The 19,060-nt window shown below is 42.7% G+C and overlaps 1 protein-coding gene across 1 annotated transcript; it reads right to left on the reverse strand.

Moving 5' to 3' along the window:
• Nucleotides 1-981: 981 nt before the first annotated feature.
• Nucleotides 982-12,417, reverse strand: LOC134495566 (uncharacterized). The gene is made up of 12 exons (XM_063301083.1): nt 12,255-12,417; nt 12,041-12,152; nt 11,105-11,198; nt 10,048-10,102; nt 9,649-9,789; nt 5,442-5,602; nt 5,200-5,298; nt 4,841-4,986; nt 4,035-4,209; nt 2,961-3,073; nt 2,785-2,869; nt 982-2,604 (listed from the first exon to the last, which is right to left on the reverse strand). The coding sequence occupies exons 1-12, from the start codon at nt 12,376-12,378 to the stop codon at nt 2,548-2,550; spliced, it is 1,362 nt and encodes a 453-aa protein (XP_063157153.1). The 5' UTR covers nt 12,379-12,417; the 3' UTR covers nt 982-2,547.
• Nucleotides 12,418-19,060: the final 6,643 nt, after the last annotated feature.

Below are 19,060 nucleotides of genomic sequence, written 5' to 3' on the forward strand. Positions count from 1 at the left end.
AAACCAGTGATTTTCAACCTTTGCAACTTTGCAGGCTGGGGAATTCTGGGAGTTGAAGTCCACGTCTTAATGTTGCTAAGGTTGAGAAACACTGTCCTAAACTGTTTTTATCAGCCATTTGGACTTCATGTGAGGGCTGACAACATACTCTTCTTCCTCCCTAGGAAGTTGTGCCCAACGCACACATTGCTCACTATTTTCTCTTCTCTTCCCCCAGTTCCAAGTCTTGTCACGCTACTCAGGTTCTGGACACCATGGCAATGTCAATGAGGATATGGAGACTGACGGACGGACTCCGTGTGATTTGGCGGTTCCCTGCATTACGGAAGATGGAACAAAGTCTTATGGCTCACATCGAGTGTGTGAAAGCGAAGGCTGTCGAGATGGTTCCCAAAACCAATCGGGGGAAAAACACTGCCTTGTTACTGCTCACTCTGGAAAAGCAAATGGAATGATTGCACACGTAGGCTTGGAAAGGCAAACAGCTGCCCTAAGCTTCTTTTTTCTTCAATGCTACGTTTTTCCCCCCATCAGGCTGTTGTGATGTCTTAAATCATTCTGAAACTTATCCTGAGGGAGGAATTATTCCACCTATGAATGCTGTTATTAATGTTAGCCCAGTTAAATACCTTTGCTCTTTCTCTCTAGGAAGGAATGGAGATAGAAGAGTAAACTTTAGTATTCACATGGGAGACAAGTTCGTAACAATGTGAATCTCACATAAATCAGGGAAACAGGGTGGGGGGGATGAGAGTGGATTGAGAGAGATCCTGTAATGGGATAGAGGGAATAGCATTATATTCAACCTTTAGTCCTTAAGCCAATGTATGCGGGTTTGTATTTTTCCATACTAAATAAAATATGCTTAACTGCTTTCTCACAATTTTCATTTGAGTGGAATGAAACATAAACTTTCATAGCGAGCAGAAATGAACAGGAGGAAGAGAAAAAGCTGACATTTGGATAGTAGAGAGCTGAGGCAGATTTTACAATAAGCTTTTATTAAACACTCAAATCCCTCTTTCCCTCCACCCCCAAAAGTACCTTGGCAGCATTTGCTGGTGCACATAGCATAAAAAGTAGGTCCTTTCCAGTCAGTTTGAAGCCCCAGGAAGAGATGCACGCTAATGTTAAGTAACTTCTAGCAAGGATCTAGCACTGGTTGATCAACCATCTCTGGGCCACCCTAGCAGCAGCTCATGCCAACAAGATGAAAGTGCTTCTGGGGAACAGAGATAATGCAAACCAAAGTCAATTTGGTGGGGAGCAGGGAATAAAGAGGGACTGAAACTACCTTAATGGATGAGCAGAGCCATGCCAATTTAGGTCAACTATTTCCCTGTCCCCAAATGGCAAATTCTTGCCCAAATTGAAGCCAGAGGTTAATGGGTTTTTTTCCCCCTTCTGTTACTATAAAGGACTCTGTTATGAAAACTATACAGTAATGTGTCCTTCATAACAGGATCAGCTACACTATTTTGCTTAAGGTTGATGGGACCTGAAGCCCAACTGCTGAAGGACTTGATACGCATCTCAGAACAGTCAGCTAAGTGTCGTTTGTAGATACAGCCATGATAATGGTGGTATCCCAGAATTAATGAATGCAGTGCAGTGAGATCAAGTGAGCTGAGTTGGCCAAAATGGTGGCCTCTTCCCAGCATAACTTACTTCCTGGCATTGGAGGAAAAGGTGACTTGGGGCTCCCAGCATGGTCTGGGGGATGCTGAGTAAACTATAAAGCTTAGTGGATCACAGGTCTGGGGAAATTTCACAGTGTTAAGTACTGGCATTGGTGGGGCTAGAGACCAAACAACGGAGAGACTGTTACCAGGAACCACGTCCCATAAAGGTCACATAAAGGCACTTGCTCATACGAAATGGAAGACAATACAGTCGTCTGCATGCCCACAGCATGCCAGTACATTTAGAAGTATGAGGTATTCTACAAATGGCAGATGAAATTACACTCCATTTAGCATAATCAGTTTATGTGAACTAGTCGCTTCAGACCCCTGAGCAACCAAGGCAGTAATCCAGAAATGGTGCCTTGCCAAAGGAACGGAGTGCCAGTCAAGGACATGATGCCCAGCACTACATCTTGCTGCAAAGACGCCCGTTATGATAGAAGCCAACAAAGCACATCACTGGTTTATAGTGCTGCCTAGTTAAACACGGGGCAGGGCTCTACAATCCCTGAAACCAGGAGCCTAGTTCAACTGGATGCAGAGTTGGGCTTTGCCACTACAGTCCCCTCATGAGGTCAGAGAACATTGTTCTATCAAAAGTGAGCAAACGGACTAACAAAAAAGGTAACCAGTAAACCAATCCTTTCAGATGCAGGACATCAGAGGTATAGTCAGTCACAGTTCAGAAGGGCACAGGATGCCCTCCCTATCCAACTGGTGCTGCCCTATGCGAAAGAGCTGGCAACTGGACTGGAAGGCATCAACTGGGCTTAGAAGGCTTGCTGTTGCAAATGCTCTTCTCTTGGTATTGGCGGGGGGTGGGGGGGAGAGGTGCATTGAATCCCTTCAGAATATGCTGGTTTCAGCTCAAGTCCCGTTCCCCAATGCTTTGACGAAGGTATTCCTCGTAGAGCTTTCTCTGCAGAGAAAGGGTGTTATTTTTTTATTTGCTGTGCCAGTCAACCCCTTTCTCTGGTCATCACCCAGAATCCAAACAGGATTCATATCCCCTCCCCTGCCAACTAAGGTCCTATGGAATAGACACCAATCGCCATGCCACAACATTAAACCACCCCATCCAAGTTCCCCAGGCATCAACCTTCTTAGCCAGGACGACATCCAACACGTAATCCCGTCGATCTTCCAGCTGCCGCTTCTGCTTTTTGGAGAGAGTGGGCTTCATTCTAAGCGGGGCAAAAAATGCAAAGGAGTCAAGCAACATTACAGAAGTGTGCTGAATGGCCCTTCTGGTGAATGGTCCTTCCTTCCTCTTACCTGAGAGTGTAGCTGGCCAAGAGCAGGAGGAGAACCGAGAGGCAGAGAAGGCCAAAAAATACTGTTAAGGTTTGATCTTCGGGTACAAGCCTCCACACCAATGCAATTGGCTGCTGAAAATTAGGATTAAATGGCATGCTTGATATTAGCTGAGGAAAACAAGATTTAATTTCCTTCACACTTTTAAGAAAACAATGATATGAAAACTACTTTTATGCCAAAGAAGCCTGAATTTTATGCCATTAATTTATATAAAACTAGCACACATAACTATAATTAAAATACTCAGCAAATACCTATAACAGGTAGGCATTCTCTAAAATATTGTTTTTAGAATTCCCCAACAATAACCAAATCTTTGCAAACTTTGAGAAGGGGAGGAAGAAGAGATAAAAGGGAAGTACAGGTTGCTCAACTGTGCTTTTACTAGTTACACAAAGAGCCATGAAGTTGTAATTTACACTCAGTTCTTATCCTATTACTCCAGGCTGTCCTCTGCTCTTCTTGGGCTTTAGACGTTTCTGTTGATGTCAGAATTAGAAACTTGATTAATATATTTTTTTTCCTGAAAAAAGAAGAGATATAGGATTCTGAATTTTGCAATAGTACTTGGTCATTGGTGCGCAACATATGTTCCTTAGGGTTTGTGCTCCTTTCTCTCTCTCTTTCTGCAGCTTTTAGAAACAGCATGTTTTAAAATCCTACCCACTCAACTTGTGTTTCTTTGTGGATTTGAGGCTAGAAAAACCTGTTTCCTGCACATCCAAGGTGTGAAAGCTGAGAGTCTAAGGCAGTGTTTCTCAACCTAGGCAGTTTGAAGATGTGTGGACTTCAACTCCCAGAATTCCCCAGCCAGCATGCTGGCTGGGGAATTCTGGGAGATGAAGTCCACACGTCTTCAAGTTGCCAAGGTTGAGAAACACTGCTTTAAGGATATGGAATTCAATGTCCTGCACCAACTTTGCTATGCAAAGCAAAACAAGGCTTAATTGAGGGGGACTGCAAAGTGAGAAAAGGGTGCTCCTGGGGCCCTAGAGACCAGGCAGATTGAAACAATGTACCAGAAGTACTCACTATATATAGTTCCAAGGCCTGGCTTTGCTTCTCTCCCAGGACTAAGGTCCACAGTTGGTGAGCAAATGTTGTGCCAAATATCAACGTCAGAAGGAGAAAAATGGGCAATAGGCAACCAGCTATGCCCAGAAGTATTCCCCGGAAACAAGCACGGAAGTTGCTGTTCCTGGCCTTGCTGAGTAACAGAAACAGAGGGAAAAAACAAAGTCAGCATATAGGATTAGGAAAGAAATTTGGCTGAATAGCATTAAATCCTGCATTGCCCCAGATACATCCTACCACCTTCAGCACCCTCACAGACATTGGTTTCCTAGGACTTTTTTTCTCTAACCATAATCTTCTCACCCTTTTTTAAATGAGCCAGAACCTTCCTGTCCCAGTCGCATTTTAAATAGTTGTTGAACATGTAACCAGCCTTCCTTCAAAGGAGTCTAGATTGCCAATCTGGGTTACAATTCAAGGCACTTAGAAAGCTCTGTTTTTGTGGGATTTATTTCCGAATAAATATGCAAAGGACTAAATTACACAACAGTCCTTTGAGGTAAATCAAGCTGAGAGATTAACAGCATGCATTCAGTACTTTTTCTACTCAGTTTCTGCTCAATTTTCCTTCCACTGCAATCTTTGATTTACTATCTCAACAGCTGCCAACTCAGAATCTGCCACTCAATTATCTCCCCAACTTGCCATCTTATAAGCAAACTCACACTCCACTTTTCTTCCTGGGATCTGATGATCCATCCATCTTTTGCTGTATATGTTAGCACTTCTCAGGTGTCAAGTCTCCCACAATGCTATGTTCTTACTTGTCATCCTCTAGCAGACGCTGCGTGGCCTCTTCAATGAGCCGGCAATCCCTTTCCAGGGCGTTGAGCGTGTGCTGCACAGTCTGGCTGATGGTCTTCTCAATTGTGCGGCAGATCTCCTCGATCTGATTAACGCACCGACTCGGCTGAGGGTGAGCACATAATCCACATCACCATGTTGCAGAGAATCAATCAGCATATGTTAAGTCCCAGTTTCTTCCACATCCTAATAGGGCACTGACCAACAGCATTTCTCTTCCATCCATCCCAAGCAAGGCTCACCCATTTTTCCAAAAGCCCTGATTCTCCATGGCTTCTTTCAATCTTACTGCTAAAATAACTCCAAGCTTCTCACTCACCTTATTGGAGTTGGGAATGTAAATTGTAGGCATGTCAAACCCACATTTATTCAGGCCAGGACGTTTGCAAAGTTCTTGGACAATTTGCATCAGCACCCTCTGTCAGAGAAAAAAACAGGGCCCACACACAAACACACAAACATATATAAATATGTTTTCTATGGCCATTCTTTTCCTTCTGTTCCATGAAATGGCCATTCCCCATCCCAATCAGTGCCCATTATCCATGGGAGACTTGTTACCTGTCTGTCACCCTCAGCACCGGCGTCATCAGCCTTGCTCAGATAGAAGTGCAACTTGTCTCCATGCTCTTCATTGATCTTCTCCACTATGTTTAAGGTGCGTTTGCAAAGAGCTTGCCCCATGGGATCAAAGAAGACCAGGATGAGATCGCAGAGCTGGCCTGAACAAGATTACAGGGGAAGGAATTAGGGTACTGCATAACACGGGGAAAGAATTCATTCAGAAATTCAGGTAGTCCTCAACTTACAACCACAATAGGAACCAGAAACTTTGGTGTTAAGTGGTGTGATCATTAAGTGAGGCAAGATGTGACTGCACCCAGTTTTATGACATTTTTTTGCAGCGGTTGTTAAGTGAATCACACAGCTGTTAAGAGAATCACACAGCTGTTAAGTGAATCATGCAGTTCCCCATCGATTTTGCTTGTTGGTAGCCAGCTGGGATTTCAGCAAAGGATCGTTACCTTGTCGTGGTGCTGGAGCTTGAGCACCTCAATGATGCCATGAGCTAAACCGTGAAGGGCCACCCAAGACGGGAAGGTCATGACAGAGAGGCCAGACTAAATGTGATCCCTGGGGAAGGTAATGGCAACCCACCCCAGTATTCTTGCCGTGAAAACTCAATGGATCAGTACAACCAGAGATATGTCGGTATACCATCGGAAGATGAGACCCCCAGGTCGGAAGATGGTCAAAATGCTACCGGGGAGGAACAGAGGATGAGTTCAACTAGCCCCAGACGTGATGACGCAGCTAGCTCAAAGCCGAAAGGACAGCTAGCAGCCGACCGTGCTGGTGGTGAACGGCGAATCCCATGTTCTAAGGATCAACACACCATTGGAACCTGGAATGTAAGATCTATGAGCCAGGGCAAATTGGATGTGGTTATTGGTGAGATGTCAAGAGTAAGGATAAGACATTTTGGGCGTCAGTGAACTGAAATGGACTGGAATGGGCCACTTCACATCAAATGACCACCAGATCTACTACTGTGGGCAAGAGGAACACAGAAGAAATGGAGTAGCCTTCATAATTAATAGTAAAGTGGCTAAAGCAGTGCTTGGATACAATCCAAAAAACAATAGAACGATCTCAATTCGAATTCAGGGCAAGCCATCTAACATCACAGTGGTCCAAATATACGCCCCAACCACAGATGCTGAAGAAGCTGAAGTAGAGCAGTTCTATGAGGATCTGCAGCACCTACTGGATGACACGCCTAAAAGAGATGTTATTTTCATCACAGGAGACTGGAATGCTAAGGTGGGCAGTCAAATGACACCTGGAATTACAGGTAAGCATGGCCTGGGAGAACAAAACGAAGCAGGACATAGGCTGATAGAATTTTGCCAAGACAACTCACTCTGCATAACAAACACTCTCTTCCAACAACCTAAGAGATGGCTTTATACGTGGACTTCACCAGATGGACAACACCAAAATCAGATTGACTACATCCTTTGCAGCCAAAGGTGGCGGACATCTATACAGTCGGTAAAAACAAGACCTGGAGCTGAATGTAGTTCAGATCACAAACTTCTTCTTGCACAATTTAGGATCAGACTAAAGAGATTAGGGAAGACCCACAGATCAGCTAGATATGAGCTCACTAATATTCCTAAGGAATATACAGTGGAGGTGAAGAATAGATTTAAGGGACTGGACTTAGTAGATAGGGTCCCAGAAGAACTATGGACAGAAGTTTGCAACATTGTTCAGAAGGCGGCAACAAAATACATCCCAAAGAAAGAGAAAACCAAGAAGGCAAAATGGCTGTCTGCTGAGACACTAGAAGTAGCCCAAGAAAGAAGGAAAGCAAAAGGCAACAGTGATAGGGGGAGATATGCCCAATTAAATGCAAAATTCCAGACGCTAGCCAGAAGAGATAAGGAATTATTTTTAAACAAGCAATGCACCGAAGTGGAAGAAGACAATAGAATAGGAAGGACAAGAGACCTCTTCCAGAAAATTAGAAACATTGGAGGTAAATTCCAGGCAAAAATGGGGATGATCAAAAACAAAGGTGCCAAGGACCTAACAGAAGAAGAAGAGATCAAGAAAAGGTGGCAAGAATATACAGAAGACCTGTATAGGAAGGATAACAATATCGGGAATAGCTTTGACGGTGTGGTCAGGGAGCTAGAGCCAGACATCCTGAAGAGTGAGGTTGAATGGGCCTTAAGAAGCATTGCTAATAACAAGGCAGCAGGAGACGACGGCATCCCAGCTGAACTGTTCAAAATCTTGCAAGATGATGCTGTCAAGGTAATGCATGCTATATGCCAGCAAATTTGGAAAACACAAGAATGGCCATCAGATTGGAAAAAATCAACTTATATCCCCATACCAAAAAAGGGGAACACTAAAGAATGTTCAAACTATCGAACAGTGGCACTCATTTCACATGCCAGTAAGGTAATGCTCAAGATCCTGCAAGGTAGACTTCAGCAATTCATGGAGCAAGAATTGCCAGATGTACAAGCTGGGTTTAGAAAAGGCAGAGGAACTACAGACCAAATTGCCAATATCCGCTGGATAATGGAAAAAGCCAAGGAGTTTCAGAAAAACATCTATTTCTGTTTTATTGACTATTCTAAAGCCTTTGACTGTGTGGACCATAACAAATTGTGGCAAGTTCTTAGTGATATGGCTATACCAAGTCATCTTGTCTGCCTCCTGAAGAATCTGTATAACGACCAAGTAGCAACAGTAAGAACAGACCACGGAACAATGGACTGGTTTAAGATTGGGAAAGGAGTACGGCAGGGCTGTATACTCTCACCCTACCTATTCAACTTGTACACAGAACACATCATGCGACAAGCTGGGCTTGAGGAATCCAAGGCTGGAGTTAAAATCACTGGAAGAAACATTAACAATCTCAGATATGCAGATGATACCACTTTGATGGCTGAAAGCAAAGAGGAATTGAGGAGGAGCCTTATGATGTAGGTGAAAGAAGAAAGTGCAAAAGATAGCTTGCAGCTAAACCTCAAAATAACCAAGATTATGGCAACCAGCTTGATTGATAACTGGCAAATAGAGGGAGAAAACGTAGAGGCAGTGAAAGACTTTGTATTTCTAGGTGCGAAGATTACTGCAGATGCTGACTGCAGTCAGGAAATCAGAAGACGCTTAATCCTTGGGAGAAGAGCAATGACCAATCTTGATAAAATAGTTAAGAGCAGAGACATCACACTGACAACAAAGGTCCACATAGTTAAAGCAATGGTACTCCCCGTAGTAACATATGGCTGCGAGAGCTGGACCATAAGGAAGGCTGAGAGAAGGAAGATAGATGCTTTGGAACTGTGGTGTTGGAGGAAAATTCTGAGAGTGCCTTGGACTGCAAGAAGATCAAACCAGTCCATCCTCCAGGAAATAAAGCCAGACTGCTCACTTGAGGGAACGATATTAAAGGCAAAACTGAAATACTTTGGCCACATAATGAGAAGACAGGACACCCTGGAGAAGATGCTGATGCTAGAGTGGAAGGCAAAAGGAAGAGGGGCCGACCAAGGGCAAGATGGATGGATGATATTCTAGAGGTGACAGACTCATCCCTGGGGGAGCTTTGGTGTTGACGACCGACAGGAAGCTCTGGCGTGGGCTGGCCCATGAAGTCACGAAGAGTCGGAAGCGACTAAACGAATAAACAACAAACAGCCAGCTGGGAAGGTCGCAAATGGCAATCACATGATCCCGGGATGCTTCAACCGCTATAAATACATGCTGGTTGCCAAGTGCCCAAATTTTGATCACGTGATTGTGGGGACACTGTGACAATCATAAGTGTGAGGACCAGTTTCAAGTCACTTTTTTCAGCATCACTGTAACTTTGAACGGTCACTAAACGAGTAGTCATAAGTCAAGGACTACCTCTAATAAATGGGTACATCATTTGTTTCAGGCTAAGGGCTACTACAGTAGAAAATGCTCTTTGCTAAAATTTGTTCTCCCATCATCATGCCTGCATTTTCCTCCAGATCTCAAAGTAGCCTTCTCATATATTTTTCCTAAGACTGAAACCATTCTCTCTATTACCTATATTAATCCATCCTCTGATTCAACTTTTCTCAAGCACACCCATTTCATTTTAAGTGCTAGGTTGACTTGGAAGAACAGTTTTCAAGTCTTCCTGAGGGCATGCTCCAGTTTAATAGAATGCTCTTCAGGAACCAAGGCTACTTCATGGAGCTATACTCACCAAACCAGATCAGTGCTCCTTCTACATCAAAAGGGTATTTCATGTCACCATCCACTAAGCCTGGGGTGTCAAGAAAAGTGACCAGGGGAAATTGTTTCTGCTTGGAGGTACAAATCTCAGTGCTCAGGTACTCTGGCACTCCTAAATGAAGGTCAGGAGCAGAACATTAAAAATTACTAGCAGCTTCTTGACATTAACAGATAATGAACACCATACTTTCCTTCTATTAATCCTAAAACCAGATACCATACTCCAAATTTCATTACCAACATGAATTATCACAGGCAAGCTGTCAACAATCAGTTACACCAACTGATCAAAGGCAATACTCATTCAGTCCACACAACACTGTTTTGAATTAAAGGCCAGTCCTTGATTTATTTTCAGTTTGCAACTAACCTTTGAAGTTCTGCAAGATCTGAAAATGAGGGTATAGGTGGAGCGTAGCATTACCCTGCAGAAAAGGAGTGGAAAAACAGAAGGCCTTAGAATATGTGATATTACTACGGCCATAGCAGATGGCTTTTAAAACCATTAGACAAATTCTATTTAGCAAATGTGCCCAACTATTTCAAGGCTGAAGGCTGCCCTTGACCTTTATGTGGGGCACCAGGGTGTACGCTCAAAAACTGGATGGGTCCAGGAGAAAAACTAAATGCAACTTATTACAATTGGATTAATTAATTAAATATTATTAATTCTGTTGTGTCTCATGAATTTTCCCCTTTGGACGCATAAAACATGTCCATCTGACAGAAACTTTTGGAAGGCTAAACATTTGAAGGACATGTGGCCCTGGGACCTAAGTTACATGCTTGCTCTAAACCACCAGCTAACTAATTGCCTAGTCTAGGTGGTGGAAAATCTGTGGCCCTCCACATGTTGCTGAACCACAACTCCCAGCATTCTTCATCACCGCTTATTTCGATCAAGATGGCTAGAATTATAACTCCCCAACCAGATCTGCACCATAAGAGGAAAACATAAGCAGGTTGGGAGAAACCTAAGCCTAGCAGAAGTACACCATCTTTAGAGGTGGGGGAGGAACTCTTAAATTTCTTTATATAAGCTGATTCAATAGTTACATAATGCTGATTGGCTGCTGATGGGAAAACAAAACAAAGCAAAACAAAACTGGAGGAGAGGAAGAATTTGATGTCTGGAAGAAAGGACAGTGGCTAGCATATTGAAGAAGAGCAAGTCTTACTGGTTAAGTAGCAGTAGCCATAACAGCCATACATACAAAACTATATTAAAAATAGTGTCTCTGTAGTGAGCTTAACTAACAACAGGGGAGGTCTTTCCCCAGCTTGTCCTTGTGAATTTCCCTTACATACTCAGCAATCAGAAAGCACGTATGGCTCACTGTCTGAATCAACACAGCATTAACATGCCCTACAATCTCAGGGCAGCCAATTTCTCTAGGAACCCGAGAATCAGAGGAGGAAACTCTCACCGTGAGAGATTCTCGCTTCTTTCCACTGGTGATGAAGGTGAAGCCCTGGGTCTCAATAGCAACCCCAGTACGTTGGATGTGTTCCTCTACATACCTGCTCAAAAGCATAAAAAAAACCAAGACGGAATCTTTCTCTTCTTTGTGTGCAAAATATGGCTGAATCTGGACTGAAGGTGGGAAATACAGTATTACAACACATTCACAACCAATTTCCTGAAATGTCCTGGGCTGGCAAATTGCTACGAGTGTCTTGACACCCATGTGATCTTCCATTACAGCAGCTTCATTTGGGTCAGAAACACAATGACTTAGGTGTCTGTGGGTTACAATCCCTCTCCGTGTTTTAAAACCAGTCCGTAAAAATAACAGCTTTTCCTTGAAACTCAGATCATACCCAGTATAATCAACAAACCGTATTCATTCAGGATTTTGTTTATGCATCTTTCCCCAGTAGACTTTAATCACTTCTTTTGACATAAAATTGGCCAGATGTATAAGAGTGGAGAGTTTTCTCTCAAAGGAGCTATCAAGAGGCTCAGCTTCTCACACTGACATCTTAAATGGAAGTCTTTCCCCAGTATGATACACCCTGTTTTATAAATCACTGATGGAAACAAATAGATGGTAACTTCACCTTTTTAACCAGATGTTATAGTTAAGAGACCATTCCACAGACACAAAAACCTTGCATTAGATGTGATGCCTTCTACGAACTGCCCCAAATACCCTACCTACAGGTTGCCTGCAATTTTTTATACTGTGGATAACTTTTCTAGAATTTTCCCAGAATGCCTTGTGCCATACCACCCTCTCCATTAGGATTTGCCCAGAATGTCTTGCACTCATATCAACACCCCTTGGTTTCATATCCTAATGATGCCATTGCCAGTTTTGACTTCCCCTTGATTTATCTTCTGGCAGTCCCCTTCAGCTCACCAGTTGATAAAGCTGCTCTTCCCAGCGCTGTGGTTGCCCATCACCATGACAGTCACTCTACGGCGAGGGGGAAGCAGGGTCAGGCCCAGGCGCTCCCCTATTGTCACCAAACCTGGGAGCAGAGCGGGAAAGTTATGGCTGACCTTTGGCATGTTGCTTCACCCCTAAAGAGAAAGAGCACCCCCGTTTTCATCCTATTCCCCCGAACTCTCACCATGACCCGGGTGCACATAAAGCGAGTGGGCCTCCCGGAGGACTCGTTCTGTCACCAACTCCGTCCCACCTCCTACGGCCGGGTTGGCGGACTCTCGGGACTTTCCAGCCCTGCTCCCTGGCATAGCTCCCGACGACCAAACCGGCAATGGAAACAACAAAGGCGACTGGGAAGGGGGCGGGGATAAACTACAACTCCCAAGAGGCATTTCGAGAAAAGGACGAGCGGTCTTCATAACCGTGCTTTGCCGTCGACGTCGGTTGGCACTACACCGCAGAACTACAATTCCCATGAGGCCTCGCAACCGCAGAATGCATATTTAGCCTCCTCGTCTGGCTCTAAGGGGTTTAAGTCGTAATGGGTGTCTGTAGAAATTTACGGTTACCGATTATACAGTACTTGCTCGTGGCCGCTTTGTGCATATAAATGATGCAACTGTGAAAACACAAAGTCGTCGGGGCCAGTTTTCGTTACTGTGCTTTTAAATTGGTCCTCGCCCATCTGGTGCGGTGCAGGAGCGTTGGATTAGAAGTCCCCTCGCTCCCCGTCAAAGTGGCTATGGGGTCTACCAACTGTGAATTATCCAATATATTTGGATGGTGTTCCAGGCTGTGAAAGCCTGCTTAAAGTTATGGCATCTGCTCTAAAATTAGAAAACGTTCAAGATAAAATATAGTTCCAATCGAAGCAAATATTTGTAGCTCAGGGTTGAACTGCGGAGTCCTTGGTGCTCTCAGCCTTGTTGTTTTCTTGCAGACGTTTCATTCTGGCAATGAAACGTCTGCAAGAAAACAACAAGGCTCAGAGAGCACCAAGGACTCCATAAAATATAGTTCCTGTTTTCGGTCTTTAGAGGTTATCTGGATAGTTTGTAATGCAGGTAGTTGCAGTTATCTGAATATTACTTTATATGCAAGTAGTTGCAGTTTTCATATGTCAGCATCTAAAGAAATGCTAAAGAGAGCCAGTTCGGTGTAGCGTAGTGGTTAAGGAAGGCACCAGGCTAGAAACCGGGAGACCGTGAGTTCTAGTCCTGCCTGAGGCACAAAGCCAGCTGGGTGACCTTGGGCCAGTCACTCTCAGCTCTAGGAAGGAGGCAGGGGCAAACCGCTTCTGAAAGCGTGCCAAGAAAACTGCAGGGACTTGTCCAGGTAGTCACCAGAAGTCAACACTGACTCCAAGGCTTATGTCCTGTCCTGCCTGTCCTATGTCAACAAAATAGAACTGGTATAAATTCTATAAATTGGACTGACAAATTGTATCCTTGATCCTGTGTCCATGACACTTGCTTAACCAAACACTTTGTCCTCACAGACCAAATCCTAGTGTTTCAGGCCAGTTTGGGCAAGGAAGTCCCAAGAGAGGGGGAAATCACACCTCCCCAAATGCCTAGGACACATTTCTAGTTGGTGGGGTGGAGCTTCAATCTTTGGCCTCCTCCGCAGGATGCCCCCCAGGCAATAGTCATCTGATTTCATTTCTCTGAAAGGGAGAGGTGAAAGCCTGTCCATTCAAATGTGGAAAAACTAGCTTTTGCTGGAACAGAAAGGCTATTTAAATTCCGGGCTAGGAATGGGATAAGGGCAGTGTTACATGAGCCAAAGTTTTGCCAGGTTCTTTGGTGCCAATGAAAATTGCAGATGAGGAAAGGGCCTGAGTATCCAATCCTTTTCCCCTCCTCCATTCTAGTCTGAGTGTGTAAGATTTGTACCAGTGTAAACCCACCCCGCTATAGTCTGCCAAGAAAACGTCACGAAAGTGGCATCCCCCCAAAGGGTTAGACATGACTTGGTGTTTGCACAGGGCACCTTTCACCTTTCACACACCCATAGCATCTCTGCTCCTCCCACTCACTTTAACAGGCATTTAGGGTTTGAGCTACAGAACCACAGATTACCAGTACAGCCAGTGGGAACACAAGTGCAGATTTGCCAAGAAGCAGGGATAATTCAGGAGGGTTTAGCAGAGGCGAAATGTGGACAACACCCCAAACATCCAAGGTAGTTAGTATAAGGCCACCTAGAGCAGGGAGCAATGAGGGTAAAAATAAATGTATACATTATTCTGTTTGCTTGTCCTTTTTTTAATTTTAGAGGTTATTTTCTTTATTATGGGTGAACAGACTTACAGACTTATTTAGATCAGATTCTGTATGTCAGGAACAGTGAGTGAAGTGCTTATCCTTCTGCACAAAGCATAAAGCCTATGTTCCTCTTCTGTCTTTCTTCTAATGGTTCAGTGTTTCTCTGCTTTAAGGAAACGCAGAAGAACCACAGAGATGAAGTGTTATAGTTTTTCTTGGTAACCTAATCCACCAACATTTCACTCAGAAAGTTTTCCCAACTCATTTTATCTAGTAAGGAGCTCCTGACAAACATCATACAATCCCAGACTGTTTCCAGAATAAAAGTTCCTGCAGCTACCAATTAAAGACATTGGACAGTTATTAATGTACTTCCCGTAAGTCTTCTTGCATATTTTCTTAATAGGAAAAAAAAGTTGAGGGAAAATGCAGGAAAGGTACAAAGGAAAGGTGGAAATGGCTGGAACCCCTGTAAAATTCTCTGATTCATGCAGAGTTGACTGCACAATGCAAACCTTGTCGAGAAGCATTTCCATTTGCTTTGAAAAGGACTTTGGGCAATGTTCAAGGACAAATTCTCAAACTGTGGGAGGGTTTCACCTGCTCTTTTAAACCTCTCTGGCTGGAAAACAGGTCTGGCATTCCTGGAGTTGCAAAACTGGGTATGGGGAAGATACTATCTGCTGCTTTTTTCTTTTTTTTTAATTGAGGAACTCCTGTAAGCTTTAAAACGAAGTGTCATTCTGTGAAAAAGAGTTGAAAAATCAGATCCTGCCTCAAAGGTCAACTGAATGGCCATTAATAATTTTTCCATCCCAGTTCCATGAATGTACAACAGGGCTGAGAGATCAACAAGTCAAGATGGACTGAAGGTAAATCTAAGCAAATGAATAATAAACACTAGTGAAAATTCCTGGAAACAGAAACCCCGGCACTTTATGCCACTTTTAGTAGGCATCTCAGACCTACTCCCAGGCCTTCCTCTGATTGGTCATTCAAGGAACATTAACTCCCTCTTCCACTTTCTTCACATAGTGGATTCAGCAGTCCCAAAGATTTTCTCCTATTTTATCTAACAGTATAATCCTACCTTTCCTCATGAAGGCAGACACAATATGGTGGTATAATTAGCCATTGGGTTTGCTTTCATAATTCATCTTCTCTAAGACAATATATTGTGCAGTCTGGTTTATAATAATGTTTTGGAAGATTGGTCCCACTTCCCTTTTTCACACCTTTCTCTCCCACAAAAGAAATAAGGAGTGAGTTTGTAATTCATTGCCCCCAAGTTTTCTTAAGGGGGCATGATGTCTATATTGTATTCTAGCTTTTTGACCTGGCCATGGTGGGTAGCCACAACACTGGAATGACTAAATGAAATGCAGCCAATTCTGCAGTAATATTTGCTACTGCAAAGAGGTCTGCCCAACAGAAAACTTGCAACTGTTAATAGAGACAGTCTGGGATCTATGGCTATACAGTAGTAAGCACCGAGCAGTGCTATAATCTAATATCTCCGGAGGCTTGAATCAATTTAGTGTTGTTGAATTTGGATTGGTACACCTGGAAGATCCCTCAATTCTCTTGTGAAATGCTCCATCAACCTGAATTGCTGTTTCTTTTTGTTTTTTGCTTCAGTAGGAAAAAAAAATAATGAAAAAGGATAAAAGGTAAACTTATTGCAAGGACTCTAGCAAATAGATTTTATTCTTTGTTAAGAGTTCCTTTACATCTGAAGCTTTTTCCCTTTATTCAAATCCATAGAGCAATTTATGAAAATCAGCTGCATGCTTTTCTTTCTCCCCTTTCCCTTGGTAGGTGAGGAGGTGGCTTTTCTTCTGCTCTCATCAATGCTACAAATGCAAACATCATCATTTTGAAACCTCTTTTTAACATTTCTGAGGTTTCAAGTCTAATTTCTTACGGCACTAAGCCAACTTAACTGGGCCAATGTCTTCAGGCCAGTTGCAAAGGGCCTTTTGGCTTTTGTCCAAATGCTTGTTATCTGGAGTGGAAAAAAACAGTCAAGGTTATACTTTACAGCTGAACTGAGCCCTTTTCCTCACAAGCTGGTTCTCCTGTTTCCATTTTTAATACTGGAAAATAAATGTTCAGAAGGGAGAATGTTTCACCGAAGAGAAAACCTATCTAGAATCAAATATCAGAAAAATAGCAATGTAACACCCATGGACCCTTACAACACTCACTTCTGCACCACCTGATGTTGTATGTTTAAGATCCTTTTAGTTTAAAAGATATTACATGGGAAGCAAAGTACTAGCCTCTAGCATTTTATTTACAAAAATATCTCACGCATAATACCATAGGCACTTAAAAAAAATAAATAGAACACTTAGACACAGCCCAGAACTGTGAGCCTAACTGCCTCCAAAAAAATGACAAAAAGAAAGTTTCAGCTACTGTGGGATAGAAATGATGTCAAGAAACAGTGGCACCACAGTGCCTTCCTGGAAATCTCTCCTGGTAAATCAGTGTTTTGTAACCAGCCCGCCACAACAGCCATTTTGTGACAGTACTTTTTCCAAACTCACAACATTTCAGATCTGCTCACCAAACAACTTCCTCTGAAATGGCATACCTGTTCTGGAGTTAGGAAGCTGCCTTATTCCAAAATGGGATGTTTATCCATTGAGGTTTACGTTGAGTTCTGGTTCTACAAAAATCAAAGCTGATGGTTTCCATATAGGAAAAAGAAAATCCATATAGTTCCTGTGGATGTGAGGTATCAGACTTTCATTCACAGCCCAGTCACGCAAATACCTGGCTCGTCATCCATGGAGAATCTTAGATTAGGAGCAGATTAGCATTTGTTTTCAAAACAGAGCAGATGGAAAATCAGCTGCTCATGGCATATTAGTTATCTGACTTTGTGCCTAATGAAAAGGATGGGTTGCTTTTTCTATTGCTTCACAACCACACAAAACTGTTTGAAGGTGCAGCATGAATAAAGAAATGTGTGCAGCTTTATTCAATGGGTAATCTCTGATCTATATTGTAATTTCAAACACCTCTTGCCAATGGGTAAGGGTGGTTTCTCCTTCTGCCAGAAGCTCACTGGGTGGAGAAGAACAAGGGCACAGCAGACTGGAGGAGAAGGGAATAACAACCATGCTTATGGAAAATCCCACTTTTAGACACCACAAATGATTGCGGCTCATTGTAATTTGAAAAGCCACTGTGAAATTATTAACATGCAGAAAAGTAGTAATTTGAAAGATCTGGTCACCAATATGCTCAAGAACTCTTGTAAATATTAAGCTAAGAACTAAATGCTAAACTAAAAACAGTTTTAATTCCAGTAGCTCTGAATGATCTGATGACCCATGTGAACCTTTCAAAAAGAGGAACCATTAAAGTATAGTACCGCATTAAGGATATTAAGAAGCAGCTGTGACTTCTTAGGATCCCTATCCTTGATTTCCAAAAGAAACCAAGTGTCTAGATAGGGACACCCAAGAAAGCACAAACCTAAGTGGAGAGGCAGACCTACAAAACAGGACTGGTTAACGCAGCTATTAATTAGGTAGCATGGAAAATCCGGTAATCAAAAATAATATTGTGGAAAAACACAACTAATGCCATAGATTTTATTAGGCAAAGCTAATAAAACTTACAATAGATCTGTGGTAACAACTGGTGAAGTTTGCAGTGGCGTCTCTCTCCGGCTTTTGGCATCCACATTAAGGTTTGGCTCTTTAAAAAGGCCTTTGTGGGAGGCTGCGCCAACAGTCTGTTCTAAACACTGACTCTCTTATTTTAGTATCTCATTCTGTGGTTTTGATATTATCTTGATCATTTTGTGTAACTGTGCTGTTAGCTGCATGGAATTCCCTAGAGTATGAAGAGCAAGACAAATGGTTGTAAAATATGTAAGCAAATATATAATATCAGGGCATTGCAAAGGGGGTCAAAAAAGTCAAGATGGTGACTATGTGACTGAAGCCCCACCCCTTTTACATGCATCTCAGGTACTGTTCATCTTGATTTGCTGTACTGTATCATCCAGCCAAAAATCATAGGCCACCTTAATGTAAGGACTGAAGCTGATGAAGTAGAAACCATCTGTTCATCTAGACCAGTGTTTCTCAACCTTGGCAACTTTAAGATATTCAACTCGCAGAATTCCCTAGCCAGCAAGGAGTAAAGAAACTGAAATGAATTCCTTTCCTTTCCATTTATTTGTTAATGCCAAGACCCTTAAAAGAAAAGGCTTAAACATACTTTGGTTTGCTCTTGCTATTATATTAAATACAGGTAAAATTATCTGAGCATAATTTGGTTTCCTTTGTAGTATAATCTATAACTATGTATTTTATTTTATGCATTTAAGTATGTTTTTCTGAGAAAGGGTCTGTAGGTTTCACCAGACTCTCAAAGGGGTCCATGGCACAAAAAGGTTAAGAACTCCTAATCTAACAGATGTAGATCCACCTTCCTCAATGTGGGGCACTCCCAGTGTTTTGGGATTGCAATACATTCAGAGAGCACCCGGTGGGGGAAGGTGCAGTAGAAAATGCTCCATCTGATTGACCCTGAGTTGGCAAGTTGTCAGTTAAACCTCACTGCTGGGTTTGTGTGATCAGTTCTTTTTCTTACAATCTAAACAGGGATAATAGAAGGAATAGAGAAACTGAAATTAATTCCTTTCCTTTCCATTTATTTGTTAATGCCAAGACCAATAAAAGAAAGGGCTTACACAGAC

This window comes from Candoia aspera, chromosome 4 (assembly GCF_035149785.1).
Source record: "Candoia aspera isolate rCanAsp1 chromosome 4, rCanAsp1.hap2, whole genome shotgun sequence".
Taxonomy (NCBI): domain Eukaryota; kingdom Metazoa; phylum Chordata; class Lepidosauria; order Squamata; family Boidae; genus Candoia; species Candoia aspera.

Excerpts from the sequence above, each read along its gene's own strand:
- LOC134495566 (XM_063301083.1), bottom strand. The coding sequence starts at position 12,378 with ATGCCAGGGAGCAGGGCTGGAAAGTCCCGAGAGTCCGCCAACCCGGCC. Across the intron at positions 4,210-4,840 it reads CGTCTGCTAGAGGATGACAA|CAAGGCCAGGAACAGCAACT; the intron begins GTAAGAACATAG and ends TCTGTTACTCAG. Across the intron at positions 2,870-2,960 it reads TTGGCCAGCTACACTCTCAG|AATGAAGCCCACTCTCTCCA; the intron begins GTAAGAGGAAGG and ends TGCCCCGCTTAG.